At 46.7% G+C, this 16,380-nt stretch overlaps 1 protein-coding gene across 1 annotated transcript in view; it reads right to left on the minus strand.

Moving 5' to 3' along the window:
• Positions 1-648: 648 nt before the first annotated feature.
• The window catches only part of LOC138489459 (zinc finger protein 135-like), a 63,399-nt gene continuing 47,667 nt past the window's right edge, over positions 649-16,380 (minus strand). Inside the window, exon 3 of the mRNA XM_069617180.1 lies at positions 649-2,290. Within this exon, the coding sequence (XP_069473281.1) occupies positions 1,029-2,290 (1,262 nt within the window). The 3' untranslated portion in view covers positions 649-1,028. The remainder of the gene's footprint in view (positions 2,291-16,380) is intronic.

Genomic DNA, 16,380 nt, shown 5'->3' on the forward strand with positions numbered 1-16,380 from the left:
GTCCAACAGCGTCCCCACACACTGGTCTTACATGAATTTTTGACTTCTGTGTATATCTATAATGAACTGTTTTATCATATATGCCACCTTTTTTAGTGTTATATTTGGTTTCTGGAATGTTTATATAATGTAACCAAAACACAAAGATGAAATTAAATGAAATATGTGCTGCAAAAAAATGTTATATATGTTACAAGAGACATTTTTACCAACTCACATTCAATGCTGGAACATCATGAAACATCTTCACTTATAAAAACCAATCAAATTCAGTGAAAAACTCTGTTAAATGGACGTTATGTTTGCATAGCAAAATTCACCAGTTATGTTAAGCTATGCAACTATAACTCGCGTCCCTGCCATACACTGCTCAGACTAACACACATTACATTGCAGATGGCTTCACAAATGACATCACATATCCTTTTGGAAGCTCTTTTAAATTTAATGCATTGAAAACATGCCAAATCTACTGTGAATGTGCTATATATGTAGGCCTTGGCCTTATGAAATGTGCTTAGGTTTGTTTTTTTACGGTTTTAGTTTTTCACTGAATGTTAAAGGGTTTTATTAGAGCAGAATACCCATAATGTCTCCTTAAAGTCTTTTCACAGGCAGAAAATATATATGTACACACACACACACACACACTCTAAAAGTGTGATTTTACTTTGCCTCTTAGGCTTTACATAATCACATATCCTAATCTGTGTGAGGGGGCTAGACAGTTACGAGCCCCTTTGCCCCCACTTGCAAGTCTCTAAGGGACAAAGACAAAGTCTGAATACTTAAAAGCGTAAAACTACTTTCAACACTCCATGCATTCCGTAAGGCTTGTTGTGAGGCTGGATCTTCTGCTGGCTTTATAGATGCAAACTCCACACTCCATACACTGGTACAGTCTTTCCTTTGTGTGGAACCTAGGATGCACCCTCGTTTTTGCTCTGTTGTCACATGCTTATGTTCTGTGGAACTAGAAGGCGTTTCCCCGGTTTTGAATTCTTTGATGCACGATTAGAAATGAGGAGTCAACAAAGCTTTTCTCTCTGTGCATTGATGTGGCCTTTCCTTTGATGCTTGATAAGAGATGTGGAGTCAATAAAGGTTTTCATACACTCTGTGCATTCATAGGGCTTTTCCCCTGTATGCGTCCTTCGGTGTTTGATTAGAGCTGTGGACTGACTGAAGCTTTTTGTACACTCTGTGCACTCATAGGGCTTCTCCCCTGTATGGATCCTTCGATGCCTGATCAGAGATGAGGAGCTAATAAAGGTTTTCATGCAATCTATGCATTCATAAGGCTTCTCTCCTGTATGCAACCTTCTGTGCTTGATTAGAGCTGAGGACTGACTGAAGCTTTTCTTGCACTCTGTGCACTCATAGGGCTTCTCCCCTGTATGGGTCCTTCGATGCTTGCTCAGAGATGAGAAGGCACTGAATTGTTTATTGCACTCTGTGCACTTGTAGGGCTTCTCACCAGTGTGGATCCTAGTATGGTTTCTCAGAGTAGAGAAGAGGCTGAATTTTTTCTTGCACACGGTGCATTCATAGGGCATCTCTTTTGTATGGATTCTCTGATGTCGGTGAAGATGTGACTTTAAAGTGAAACGTTTTTCACACTCCATACACTTGTATGGTTGCTCCCCAGAATGGATCTTCTGATGGGTGTTCAGGTGTGACCTCCGAGTGAAGCTTTTCCCACACTCCGTGCATGAGTATGATCGGTCACAAGTGTGAATCTTCCGATGCTGGCCCAACGCTGAGCTCCGAATAAAACATTTTTCACACTCAGTACACTGGTACGGTCGCTCATTAGAATGGATCTTCTGATGCTGGTATAGATTTGACCTCTGAGTGAATCTTTTGCAACACTCTGTACACTGGTACGGTCGTTCTCTAGTATGGATCTTCTGATGCTCGCACAGTGATGTGCTTTGAGTGAAGCTTTTCTCACACTCAGTACACGGGTATAATCTCTCTTCAGTGCACTCCGAGATCTTTTCCCCGGTATGAAACATGTGATGCTGGTTCAGAGTTGACTTCAGAGTGAAAGTTGCATCACACTCTGTGCACTTATAGGGTCTATCAGCTGTGTGGGTTCTCTTGTGAATGATTAGACAGGATCGATTATTGAAGTCCTCTCTACAGATGCTGCAGGTAAATATTTTCTCCTTCTTGTGGATTCTCAAATGTATCAGGAGTTGGGAATGCTCACTAAAGCTTTGATCGCAGTACGTGCATTTTCCAGGGTTCAATTGCAGGCTCCTTTTTTTGGTAATGGCCCCATTGTCTGTTAAATGAAAGAGAGGTACCAGGCATTATTATTGGTAATTATTGGTAATTGTGCAACCTAAATATCAAATGAACACTACAGCTGTGAATTATTGTTTGTTCCCTTATACACACTGGATGATCCCAAGGAAATCTAGTGGTCTCCTGTCCCTCAGATTACATGTGACATAAAACTTACAACTTTGAAATACAAACTGAGTTTACAAGTGTATAATCTCCTAAAAACAAGATACTTACGAGTAGAAATGTAGTGGTCAGTCCCCATCCCCTGCTTTACAGTGGATTTCACTGAGGTGATTAGGGAAGACCTTGGTACGAATCAGACTTTCACCACATGACAGGGACTCTTTGCTAATACTCATTTTTAATTGTACCCTGTTGAGTAAATAAAAAGGCCAAATCCAAGGTCTGGGTCTTAACCACAAATCTGTTTTGCTAAAAGTACATTAGTAATAAAAAATACTTGAATTGAAAAAGAAGAAAAGAGCAACATGAAAATATGTCAAGACTGGTAATTAGAACTGTCTAAAACAAGTTTCACCAGAATACCGAAGAAATCAAGCAAAAACTGAAAGTTTATACAAAGAATCAAAAACATACATTATTTAAAATTCATAGAGTTGAGAGCATTATGTTAATCAAAAATGTTTGCAATGTTTTTTATTCATGTTTAATGGGTTGGGCCAGTAATGACAGAACACACACACAGTTATCTTTCTTTGTGCTAGAGGGGCTTCTGGAAGAGCTGAGATATTTGGCCTCATTACAAGCCTGGCGGTCCAGGAATAAGAGTGCTGGTAGCAGCGTACTGGCACACTTTTCGGACTGCCAGTCTGTAAGTATGCCTGCACGTGCCTTTGATCCCGGCAGTTCTGTACTGCTGGAGACACCGGCCCATGCAGGCATTGTTTTCATGGAAGCACCGTTGCTGACAGTGCCAGTGCTTCCATTTCCCCATTCCCGTGGAGTCCAATGGGAGTCACGTGAGACTTCACGTGTATGGGGACACTTTCCGCCGCCTGACATCCTGGGCCTCTGTGACTTGAAATGTTCTGGTGGCACTGGGGTATCAGGCGGCGGAACAGTTACGAGTTCGACAGCAACCTGCCGGTAGCACAGGCAGGTAACCACCAGACTCGTAATGAGGCCCATTGTTGTCCATTTCTTGGATTTTTCTATGGATTTGAGATATTTCAAGCGACGACTCATGAATTAAGGACACAGAGTTTTCTTGAAGCAATCGAGGATTTTTACATTTTGTTTTGGGATCATGAGGTGTTGATGAAACACAACCAGTGGGTTGTGGTGGTAATTTGTTTAGTTTAAGGTTGGGCTATTAGGGGGAGAAGGAAACAGGGAAAGTAAGTGAGATAAAGGGTGGAGAAGCTAAAGGGTTAACATCCATTTATCACTCCCTTTTAGCTCATAGATGGTGTTTTAGCGTCACCAAGCATGGTAAAGCAATTGGCATCGGAGTGTTGGAAAGGGGAGCTGGCATACAAGAAGGGAAACAGCCTGTAGGGGTCGTTATAGCACCTACACACCAAATACAATTGCTCCCATCATAGATTTAGGTTTAGATTAGGCGTTTATCTCACCAATTTTTACAGTTTAATCAACACCCTTGAACTGTGATCATTTGTGTCTGTCTCCACTGTTGCCACCATGAGTTCCTTACACTACCCACCAAATACAATTGCCATGCTAGGACCCACATGCATTCCCGCCCACTTCCAAACCAACTCTCACCTTCTGAGTTGTCATGGTATTTTGGTGTAGAACTCCTGCAGGGTTGCTTATCCCAACATTGCGCTCTTTCTGATATGGCAGGGATTCATTGGCCCACATCAGTGTTCGATTTGGGCTCTGCCATCTGAGAGCTTTCAAGAGCAGCTCTATGTACAGTGACCTGGCACCAGCGGTGCTATGATCTGTGAGGGGTCAGAAATGAGAGGCGGACAAAACATCGTAGTATTTTCACTGTCAGACACCTTTATTAAGCAAAGATGGATTGGATAAATGCATTTCTATCCCTGTCCTAAAGAGAGTGTCCCTACCTAGGAAACTAAAACTAAAGATCATCCTGTGTCAAGTCGTTAGAAACTAAAAACTGTCCTTGTGTCCAAAACATTCTAATCCGACTCTCACACTAGAATTAAAACTAAGGTTGCAAGAACTTAAGTTTGGCAAAAAGTGCTCATAATATAAATAGGTAGGACAAATCCAACAGAACAGTATTGTCGAAGGAAAAACCCTTGGATCCAAAGGGTGGTTCTCTTCCCCTAGATATTTAGTTAGGAAGGCGAAAGTGTCTCTTTCAAATAGTTGCTTCATATTATAAAAGTGTTTTTTGTCCAAGAGTTCCTTCGTTCTTATAATCAGTTGAGAAAGCTCTTGTGTAAACAATACATTCATTGGCGTTCAGCTCTTTCTTGGTTTCTTTGTACGGGAATCATGCATATGAGAAATTCCACACTGAGTTTTCCTTTTAACTTTGTTATTTGGAGGATTGCCTGATGTGTTTCTTTACCAGCATTCCTTCTGTGAGCTCTTCAGATTTCCTGGTGTACTCCCCTGCCAGGTATCTTGCCACAATATTAAAAGTCTTTGTTCAAATTTACAACTTCAAATGCCTGGTGAGTCTGCTTACCAGGACTTCTTTCATGTGTTTCTCAATTTCCCAGGTATAAAGTTCTGTCAGTTGCTTTGCAACATGGTTAAACTTCCTCCTGCAACTTTGGTGGACTTCCTGGTGTACTCCCCTGCCAGGTATCTTCCAACAAGCTTCAAATTATTCTTTACAATTTTGGTGCATCTCCTATTATTCTCCCCTGTCAGCAATCCTCTAGTGGGTTCTTCAGCTCCCCTAGTGTACTCTCTTGCCAGGTATCTTCCCACAATGTTAAAGTTCTTATTCAATGTCAAGGTGCCTGGTATATTTGACTGCCAATGCTCCTTTTATGGACTTTCTAGATCCCTTGGTATAAATCTCTGCCAGGTATGCTGTCACAATATCATACAACTACATATGCTTTTGGTGGATTGCCTGGTATACTCCTCTGCCAGGAATCCTGCGCTGGAGACCTGCAGATCCCCTGGTGTACCTCTCTGCCAGGTACCTTCCCTCCCCCACCACATGCAAACTCCCAGGTGTATTCCCTTTATCTTGTCAGTATTCAAATACACTTCATTTATTCACTTGCTTGCATGCCTGTCGGGATGCCCCGGGGTCCCCAAATGCTCTAGGCAGACTCAGCAGTTGTTTGCAAGCATTCCCGGCTTCCTTTGCAATGCGGACCTATTGCCAGTGTTTTCTGCAGCTTTAGGCTCACCTGCCAGCTTCTCCCTGTGGCTGGGACTGGAGAATGCTGCTTCCCAGTACAACCTACCTCCAGGAGCTTCGATGCGGCTCCCGGTGCTCAGATAGCCCTTCAACAGTGCCCGCTGCATCTCTCCTTCCTTCGTGCACGCCATTAAGTGAACCTCGCGTTTGCAAGCTGCTGCATGGATGTGCCTGCTTTCTTGACTTCCTCCGGCATGGTCCTCTCCCGTTCTGCTGTAGCTCTGAGGGCGGAGGCCAGTTTTAAATGTCCTGTGCACTTGTGGCTCAACCAAACAACCAGTCTTCATATTTCGTTCTTGGTTTCTCTCTTTCCTCCTATTATTCGTCTCAGTATTTGAGACTTTATGGGAGTTGAAGTCCATAGAGGCTATGGAAATTCTACATTGATGTTGTTCAGAAGTGGTATTTAGAAAAACATCTGAAACATGAGATGTTATATGTGTAATGTGTGTAGGTATGAATGGGATTTTGACTATAGTGACAAAAAGGAAAGGGTTTCTGGGTTTTACAATAAGAAGGATTTGAAGGATGACAAGTCATCAAGAACTTGGGAATTGAATTGATATTTTATTTCTATCGTGCTCGTACACAAGTGTTTCTGAGCGCGACAAGGCAAGGGAAAAGAACAGGGGAGAACAAAACAACCATCTTACTAGGCCCAGTCACATTGAGAACGCGCACGTGCATCGGAGAGGGGGAAGGGGAAAAGTGCATGAAAGGGGGGAGAAGTGGAAAGTGTGGAGCAAAGGAGAAACAGATAAATAAATAAATAATAAAGGCAACAAACAATGGTAGTGCAGCCAGCAAGTGGCAAGTGCTGGGTTTAAGGCAGCAGACAGGGTAGGTCTGATAAGTGCAGGACGAAAAAGGGGGGACGGTATGGGTACAGATACAGACCCCAGTGCAATGGGTGGCCCGGAGGCAGTGCAGGAGGGTGGCAGGGATGAGCAGGTACCCACAGGTGCACATTGCCGAGAGAGAACAGATCAGCAGGGGAGAGGGGGGTTGAAGGCAGAAGCAAAGAGAAAGGTCTTGAGGTGCTTCCGGAACCAGAGATGGTTCTCCTCAAGTTTTAGAGTGGCAGGGAGGCTGTTCCAGAGGGAGGCACCAGCCGAAGACAGAGATCTACCCTCAGCTTGTTTCTTTGAAAAACGACTGACCCTGAGGGAGTTGGAGATAGAGGTAGAGAAGCGAAGAGCTTGAGGGTAGAATAAGATCTTCAGTAGGAAGGGGAGAATACTGTGTCTCATTTGATGGAGTCACCACCTTCCCCCAACAGCCATCTCCTCCCATGTGATCCTCCCTCATATTACCACTTCCAGGGTCAGATCGGGTAGTGGCTGCCGTCCCCTGGCCACATCTATGATCCAAGAGGTGGCAAGAGCATCACCATTTATTCACAAAAAGCAGCAGAATGATGGGGCATCACCTGCATCCAAACGTCGGAATGGACAGCTTTGACAATGGTCATGAATATTGCATATCCAATACACACTGTACGGTATTACTATTCTGTGACCATAGGCAGCTCTATTTGCTTCCTCTAGACTTCTCATGAATGCCAGTTGAACTAAAAAGATGTTTATTTGGCCAGAGTGTTGAGTGCATACATGTTAAAACCACATTCTTACCTTCACCTGTCACACATTTGCAGGCAATACAAGGGAATTCCTAGGGCTTGTGTTTGGGACGAGGTGAGACACCTGGGGGGGTCATTCCAAGGTTGCAGGTAAGGGAAAAACGATGGCGGTAAAGGATTACCAGCATCGCTTACCGCTACGGGCTTTTCTGACAAACCAGACCGCTATTTACGGCACCGTAAAGTACGATGCTGTAAACAGCGGTCAGGGCGCACGCACGCGCGACACACCAAGCCGACATTAGCAGCATGCCGTAACCCGGAGCTGATCCCAAGTAATGTGGACATGCAAATAACGGCTTCCTGAAGGCCAAAAAAGACCTTACTGGCATGGAGAAAATACCAGCATCTCCGAGAAGGTGTTAAGAACCCTGAGCAGTGTTTACAAGTGCCACAGGTGCACACAATCAGCACAGGTGGAGGCAATGGAGTCAGGGCCAGTACAAAAGGAGCACACCCACACACCACACCCCCTCCCACACCAAGATGATACCAATAGTGATAGCCTTACTGGAGCAGGAGGCCCTGCTTGCAAGGCCTCAACAACAACAAGAACAGGCCCCACCACAGAGGAGACACAGGAGGAGGAGAAGGAGGGTGAGACAGACCCAGCATGCCATACCAGTGCGGCCACTGTTACCACACCGGCAGCCCCCAATCCCTCGCATCAGAGCCACCCCCTTCAACAACACCTGAGCAGATCCACACCCTGTACCGGCTTGACCGTGACACCATCACCACCGTAGTGGACCTGATACAAAACGACATAGTGAGCCTCATAGAAATACGCACCACCATTCCCCCGCTACTGAAGGTAGTGTCTGTCCTGCACTTCCTTGCCACAGGCACCTACCAGCACACAGTGGGGCACATGCACGGCATATCACAACCCTTATTTTCCCGGATACTGACCCAAGTGCTGGATGCCCTCCTCAAGCACACAAGGGACTACATATCCCTACCACGGACTCCCCAGGAGATATTTGATACAAAAGTTGCCTTCCATGCACTGGCAGGCATGCAAATTGTGTAGGTGCACTCGAATGCACCCATGTGGAGTTGGTGGTCCCGCATGCCATGGAGGTGGCGGATCGCAACAGCAAGCAATACCACTCCATCAACGTGCAGATGGTATGTAACGCCAGCAAGATCATCACACATTGCTGTGCCCGATATCCAGGATCCACTTATGACTCTTTGGTACTGCGGGACTCCATGCTACCACGCTATATGGAGCAACATGCTGGAAGACGTGCCTGGCTGCTTGGTGAGATGCCTGACCGGGCCATGGCAGTGCATCGGGGTTGTGAGGTGGGTGGCTGCATACTCCACCTGGGTGGGAAGGGGGGGGGGGAGATGCATACTCCATCTGGCTGGAAATGTTGAAGCCAGTGCACGATGTGCACCTCACCTAACACTGTGCCCCAAAGCAAGTGAAACGGCACATGACTACCAAATCCCACAGTGATGAAGTAAGGCCGACACCTAACACTACATGACTAACAGGTAACCTGGTCGCATTCAACAACACATGCACCACTCATCGGTGGCCCTCACACATCGTAAGGGCTTCCAGCACTATGCACTGTATATGCACTATGTCGCTGCCTCCAGCATATCACCACACAGGACAGTCATCCCTGGGCGTGAATTGAGGTGAGCCCAACAGGGATACCACAGCGTGTCACTGGTTCCACACACCCATAGGAGTGCTGCAAGTCACCATGGTACTGATCAGTGCAGAATGTCGAATATGCTACTGACTACAGCCAACACTCCCTACTACCAAATCTCACAGAACACAGCACATCAATGATTTTACCCCAAGACTGCTGCATAGATATACGATGCACGTGCTGCAAGATGTGAGTGCACACCATAAACCATCTTGAAGATGCTATCCCCTCCATCATTCCATTGCACAGGACACATAGCAGGGCCAGAAATGGGGTCAATGCATCCAGGGACATGTGCTTATGGGCAGAAATCACCTGCTGCCATGTAAGACTAGTTCAGTTGTCCACCATGAATGTAAAAACACTTACCTTCATTCCCCTCTCGTGCAGGTGATGGTGGCTATGCCTTGACGCCGTGGCTCATGACCACTGTCTGAAACCCACAGAACAGGCACGAGGAGGACTACAATCGTTCCCATACCCGTACACATGTGGTGATTAAGCAGACCTTTGGCCTGTTGAAGGCAGGATTTCGTTGCCTCAGCCGGTCGGGTGGGGCACTCATCTACAGCCATGAGAAGGTGTCCAAGATCCCCATGGCATGTGTAATTCTGCACAATATGTGCATCCGTCAGAACGTGCCCCTGCCCCCTGACATGGAACTGCTACCACCTGATGATGATGAAGGGGAGGAGGAGGAAGAAGGGGCAGGACAGCATCATGGTGCCGATGCACAGGAGGGACATGCCGTGCGGCAAACATTGATTGGACAATATTTCTGACACACAAGTCAGCAGAGGGTGTGAGGACATCGGGCACTGGGGGTGGGGATACATGTACAATATGCACTGTGCAATAATGAATGACACATGCGCAATGATGAATGTCCACTCTGGTTTTTTTAGATGAACAATCAGTGTATTGAAATTGAAGGTTCAAACGTGAAAAACAAACCCTCCACCACCCTGCCCCCATCACCCCATCCCCCTCCCACCACAACTCCCAAACACACCCTCACTCCCCTCCCCCTCCCACCACAACTCCCAAACACACACTCACCCCCTCCCCCTCCCACAACTCCCAAACACACCCTCGCCCCCTCCACAACAACCCCACACTAGTCCCATAAGGACCATATAGGCCACATGTGGATGGCAGCATTATCACTGTGCGCTCCCAGAGCCAGGGGGAGGCATGTCCTGGCGGCGCATCGTACGTTGGGACCGACGGAGCAGGCTGGTCTGGGTGGAGGAGCATAAAGAAGGTGTGTCCTCCTGCTGGGGCTGTCGTGCAGACGGTACAGCCTCCAGAGCACCTGCTATCCAGCCAAGGACCTCACAGAGCCTGGTTGTGCTGTCTGTAATGACCTCGCCCAGTGCCCTCAGTTCATTCTGCCACTCCTCCCTGGCCTGCCGATTGTCTTGCATGAAGTCATTGATGAGGCCTGTGAGCTGCTGAGTCCGCTCTGCGTCAATGGCTGATGTTGTTGGCCTGCTGGGAATCGGGCTCACATGTCTTTCCAGTGCTTCACTAAGGGAACTGGCCACAGGACTGGCATGTCCCTGTGTTGCTCCTTGCCCCGTAAGCCCAAATGTGTCACTCTCACCAGAGTCACTATATGAGACCTGGGGGTTGGTTTGGGCATCAGGGGTGTGGACGATCTCATATGTGTCCCCCTCAGTTGCTCCACATATGGATAAGAGGCTGTCGGCAACATCGAGGGGGCCCGTGGCTGCATTCTCCCAGCCACACTAGACTCCTCAGAGCACGGCGTAGGGCATATGTCTGCCGCCAGTGCAGGGTGGGGTAGGGGTGGGGTTTGTGCACCCTCCACGGGCCTTGCTGGACCCGGTGGTGTGCCTCCTGGCGTTTTCCTGCTCGCGGGTAGACGGTGGGCCCTGACTTGGCCCCTGGAGGTGCTGGGCTGGTTGCTTGCCTGGTCCTCGCTGTCATGCTCGCTGCCTGTGGGGGTGGAAGAGAGGGACGGCATGAGTGATGATTTGGGAGACAGCATTTGGACATGCCTACAATATCACAATCAGATACTAGTGGGTTATGGGCATTTGGGTGGTGAACGGCACATTATTCTATGCTTGGGTGGTAAATGCATGCATATGTCTTTCTCACTCATATTGGCCAGGTACGGTGCTGGGTTACATGCACACTGTTTACATCAACTGCCCTGTGTGCCTCACGGAATGGGCCTCTTTGTGTGGTATGAGTCATATAGGTTACGGCCTCGCACCTGGCATTAGCCTGGGTCTCACTTGTTACGGCATGATTTAAAGGTGGGGGGAGGTGGCCGACCATGCCGTGAAATCTTGCCCAGCTCTTAGCAGTTACTTTCATAACATTTGCATTGGCAATATTGACTTTGGACACTCACCTCCATCAACGGATGACGTTGCCTCGCACTCCATATCTCCAACCCATTCAATGGCTTCTGGCCTATCATGGCTGCACATGTCTCCTCCCACGGCATTAATTTCATGGGCGAACCTGGCCCTCCTCCTGTCTCCAGGGCCTGGCTTCTATTAGCCGAGAGGATGCTCCGCACCCTCAGGCGCAGGTCGTCCCACCTTTTTCTGCAGTCCTTAGTGGTTCGGGGGGGTGTTGCCCACGGCGCTCACCTTCTGCGCTACCATAGCCCAGATCTCTTTTTTTTTTATTACCGCCACCCTCCGCATGTCACTGCTGAAAACGGTGTTGGCATGCTCGTGGAGGGTATCCACCATCACTTGGATCTCATCAGGGCTGAAGCGCTCCTTCCTAAGGCGGGCAGCTCCCTTTTTTGGTGCTTTGGGCATTCCTCCTTGATTATGGGATGTTTCCTCTGTTTTAAAAGTTTGCCAGGGGTCCTGTCTGGTGAGGATGGCAATGGATTGTGTTTTTAAAGATGGCTGCCGTGCTCCTTCCAGTTCCTGTGCGATGACGCTGTTTCCAGTTTCAGAATTTAAGGTTGACCGTAAATAACGGTGACCGTAAATAACGGTGACCGTTAATGCTGCGTTACTCTAAGGCGGAAATGTTTGCTACGGTGCGATTCATTTCAGCCGTTTTTTGCGCCACGTCGCTAGGTTCATTACCTGCATGGCGCAAAGCTTGTGCCAGCAAACTCGTAATATGGTGCTTTTAGCGGTCTATTGCCAGCTCGGACACGCTATTTACACCATGCTGGTAATGAACAGAATTTACCTCCAAACTCGGAATGAGGCCCCTGGTCTTGGTAATATGATTTTTATCACACACTGCTTTCCGCACAGGACCCTAGCCTGAAATGACCCCAAAAAATCTTTTTTAAAAAGAAAATGGATGGAAAGAAAAAGTTGGCCTGGGATGGTACATGCATGTTTGCGCATATCCCATCCTACCATGGACCTCGCCCCACGTGCGCAGTGTTACGGGCAAGGCTTGGGGTCAGTGGGAGTGGATGACACAAGAAATAGACACCCTGGAAACGTAGTCTCTATCCCTTTCCAGAGAGCACGCTTTCAAGGTTTGGATCCAGTTGCAGGAACAAAACAGGGCTGGGATTATACGAGGTAAGAAGAAGGGCACTGCGGTTGTTTAGGGGCGGCTGGGGGAGCCATGGGGTTGTTTTTGGAGTGGGTGGGGGGGCCTGGTGTTAGTTTTGGAGCAGGTGGGGGAACCCTGGGGTTGTTTGTGGGAACGGTTGGGGGGTCTTTTGAGTTGTTTACGCAGGATGTGGGTTAGGGGGAGTCCAGGGAATATTCAGGGAGTGGGGTAGGGAGGAGCAGGGCATGGGGAGCCCTGTGCAGGGGTGGCTCATCCATAATGGGCGAGGGGGCATCGGCCCAGCAGCCCCCTCGCCCATTATGGAGGAGCCGAACAGACAGCCTTGTGAAACACTGAGCGCTCCCTCAACAACTTTTTCCAGCTGAGGGAGCGCTCCTGGACTGACTGAGCTGTCAAAGAGAAACACCGTCTCAATTTGAAAGTTTGTTGCTCAGCCACACATTCTCAATGAGCCATGCAAGGCTGGGGGCGTTTTGCTTCCCCAGCTGTGGAAATATACATTAAATTAACACCAGTTCTTTCTCTTTTCTGATAAAATGTCACAACAGTTTTGCTGTGGTCCCTCAACAGAATTCCAAAAGACCTTGCTGTGTGTATTAAGTTGGAGGCACTGCTATCAAGTTAGGAAATAGCTTGTGGTCAAAATAGCACGCACAAATACCAGCAGGTGGTGACCCGCGCCCTTGAGCTCAGGCTAAGGATAGAAAAAAACACATGTTGACCCTACCCTTACATGTCTATCTGTATTTCACAATAATTACTCACCGACCTTTCTGTTCACCCTGTCAGTAATTTACCTTTCAAGGACCCTGTGTTATTTACACGTCATGTTAATGCAGCTGAGAAAATAGTAGTTAAGGGCTAAAGATTGCAAGTAAGGCAGAGAGCACTAGCGAAGCATATGTTACTGCCTCTCCCTGCTAGAGTGGTTTAAATAAATGAATCTATGTGACTGTTATTCTGTGAAGGTGTCTCATTCTTGGTTTATAGTCCAGGCAGGAAACTGAGGGGCTCACAGCTTTTCGCTATTATGCACCTTTTCACAAATGGCACCTCCAGATGGGACATCACCGGCTAAATCCAGACGACTATGTGCCGCGGTTGAGAAAAGGCAACAGATATCAAACGACCATGGAGCGTACTGCACGATGTCACACCTCGCCAAATCTTCTGACATGTCGATTTCCCCTGACCAAGGTCCTCCCCTGGAATAGCATTGCTTTAGAGACACAGGCACTGGACAGACGAATGGAAGGGAGAACCTACAGAATAACCAATGAGATTGGAGCTGATTGGAAAAAATGGTATGAATATGCTATATTGTTCTTTAGTATTGCAATATTTGGGGACCACTGTTTTAAGTGTACCCAGACATATTGTGACCTTGTAAATAAACTAAACTAACCTTGTGATCACCGGGGTATCAATGCTCATGTAACATGGGGAATGCTAGCACCAAGTGTTGTGGGTGTAGATAACGCTTACATTAACAGCATGTTCCGACTCCCCCAGAATGGGAATTATTGGTAAAAAAAAGGAATGGGGCTGGTATTTTTTTTGAAGGAATGGCACTGATATACTGCTGACAATCCCAATTTGCAAATTCCTGAGCATGGGACTTTTGACTTTAGGGTACCTCAGGGAAAGGTTAAGAAAAGGGACCAAGGAAAATTAGATCACTTCAGTGGGAAAGATCCAATAAATGGGAAGATTACGCTAGGCAGAAAGCAATGAAGGAAGCACAGTTAAAAAAAAAAGGAAGCCACAATCAGAAAAAGAAAATCTGGAGTATATGATAAAAAGAAGTTAAAAGAGGACTGGGAACAGGATGACAGAGAAATACTTGTGCAAGAAAAAAAGGCTTATGTTGTCCACGGGCCTAAGACAGAGGATTCTGCAACATCTGAGTATTCACCAGGCACCTTGTTGGAACATTTATTGACTAAATGACCTCTTCCGCATCCATATAATATAAATGATAAGATGGACACAATTGGCGATAGTGACAAGGGATCCTCTGATCAGGGTTCCTTACTTCCAGAAACGCAGGTACGCATTAAATCATGGTTGGAAGAATGTATTAGGGAAGGAATGAAAGGACCAGCCCTTGCCTCTTAAGTCATGAAAACTCAGTCCCTAAAAGGTAAATAATATCATTGTGCATGAGTTATCTGGGTTAGTGTTTGAGAAATATAAAAATATAATGGCAGTCAGAAGGGGTCTCTTGAGGAGTGGCCTTCCTGACCAGTGTGAGGGCATAGACTGCCAGAGCAAGAGCTTTAACTTAAATGAATTGGGGTGTGAACAGGAGTTCAAATATTACTTGACTGGCTCGCAAAAGCTTCCCGTCTCCACTCAACAGGCACCTATGGGGGGGAAGTTCCAGGGTTTGCTCAGGCCATCCGACTCACCATGTACATGTATCATGAAATAGAAGAACAAGCTACTTACCCATGTTAACGTTCTTTCAATTGGATGTTCCTCCCACGTATTCCTCACCTTATGATATCTTTCCAGCTTCAGCTGCTTTGGAAAAATGTTCTTGACAGAGGGTGTTGTGTGTTGTCTCATCGAGTTGATGTCCCTTTAGGGCCTCTGTTCGACTGCCAATGTACCCATTAGTATAAGTAGCGCGTGCAGCATCCGTTGGCTTCAGTTCTGTTTTCCCCCCTCCCGTAGAGGAATTACAAGACGTGCCAAAGACTGTAGGCATAAAGTGTAAGGACACGTACATTCTACGGTGGGGTAGGCTGGGATGCGTAATGAGGAATACGTGGGAGGAACATCCAATCGAAAGAACATTACCACGGGTGACTTGTTTTTCTAATTGGATTGTGTCCTCCCACGTATTCATCCTCTTATGGCCAAAGCTGTAATAATTGGTGGTGGGAATGTGAATTTTATTACGTCTTTGGACCCAAATTGTCCTCCTTGATTGGAAGATGAATCTAAATAGTAATGTTTTACAAACGACCAAGTGGCCGCTGCACATATGTCTTTCACTGGAACACCTCTCTGAAGAGCCACAGAGGCTGTCATGCCACTTGTGGAATGTGCTCTCAAACCTTCCGGCAGGTCTTTTGCCCGCTAACCTTTACATTCCATATTAGCCAGGATGATTCATCTGGATAGGGTCTGTTTTGTCACAGCTAAACTCAATTTAGGACCTGTATAGCCAATGAAAAATTGGTCACTGACTCATTTTTGACATTGTTAATATATAAAAGCGGAGAGCCCTTTTCGGGTCCAGCCCATGTAATCTTTCCTCCTCCTTTTCCAGGATGAGCAGGTGGGTAGACAGGTGGTAAAATAATCTTTTGCAAAAAGTGGAAGTCGGAGACTACCTTTGGTAGAAAAGAAGGTTTCACCCCGAGAACAACCTTGTCTTTAAATAAAACTGTGTATAGGGATTTACAGGAAAGTGCCTGCAACTCGCTTACCCTGCGGGCTGACGTTATTGCTATTAGCAAAACGGTTATCAAAGTTAACAGTCTTAATGGGCATGAGTGTATTGGTTCAAAAGGAATGCATGTTAAAGTTTTAACACCAGGTTAAGATCCCATATAGGGATTTGGGATGGAATTGGTGGAAATACATTAGTAAGACCTTTCAGGAATTGAATAATCAGAGGGATTTTAAAATATGAATCCTCCTCTGATGAGCACTTACAAATTGCAAGTGCTGCCAGGTAATCTTTAATTGGTCAATTCGGGAGCCCCAGATTCGCCGAATGTAAAAGAAAGCACAATAGGTGTGTCACACAGAAAAGGATCCACATTCTTATCCCTGCACCAGCTGCTGAACTTGTTCCAATGGCAGCGGAAGAAAGAATTTGTTGCTGGCCTTCTGGCCGAAAGCAAGATCTCCATTATGTTATCCGGGAGGTCCTGATC

Source organism: Ambystoma mexicanum, chromosome 9 (genome assembly GCF_040938575.1).
Source record: "Ambystoma mexicanum isolate Mex_15411 chromosome 9, UKY_AmexF1_1, whole genome shotgun sequence".
Classification (NCBI taxonomy): Eukaryota; Metazoa; Chordata; class Amphibia; order Caudata; family Ambystomatidae; genus Ambystoma; species Ambystoma mexicanum.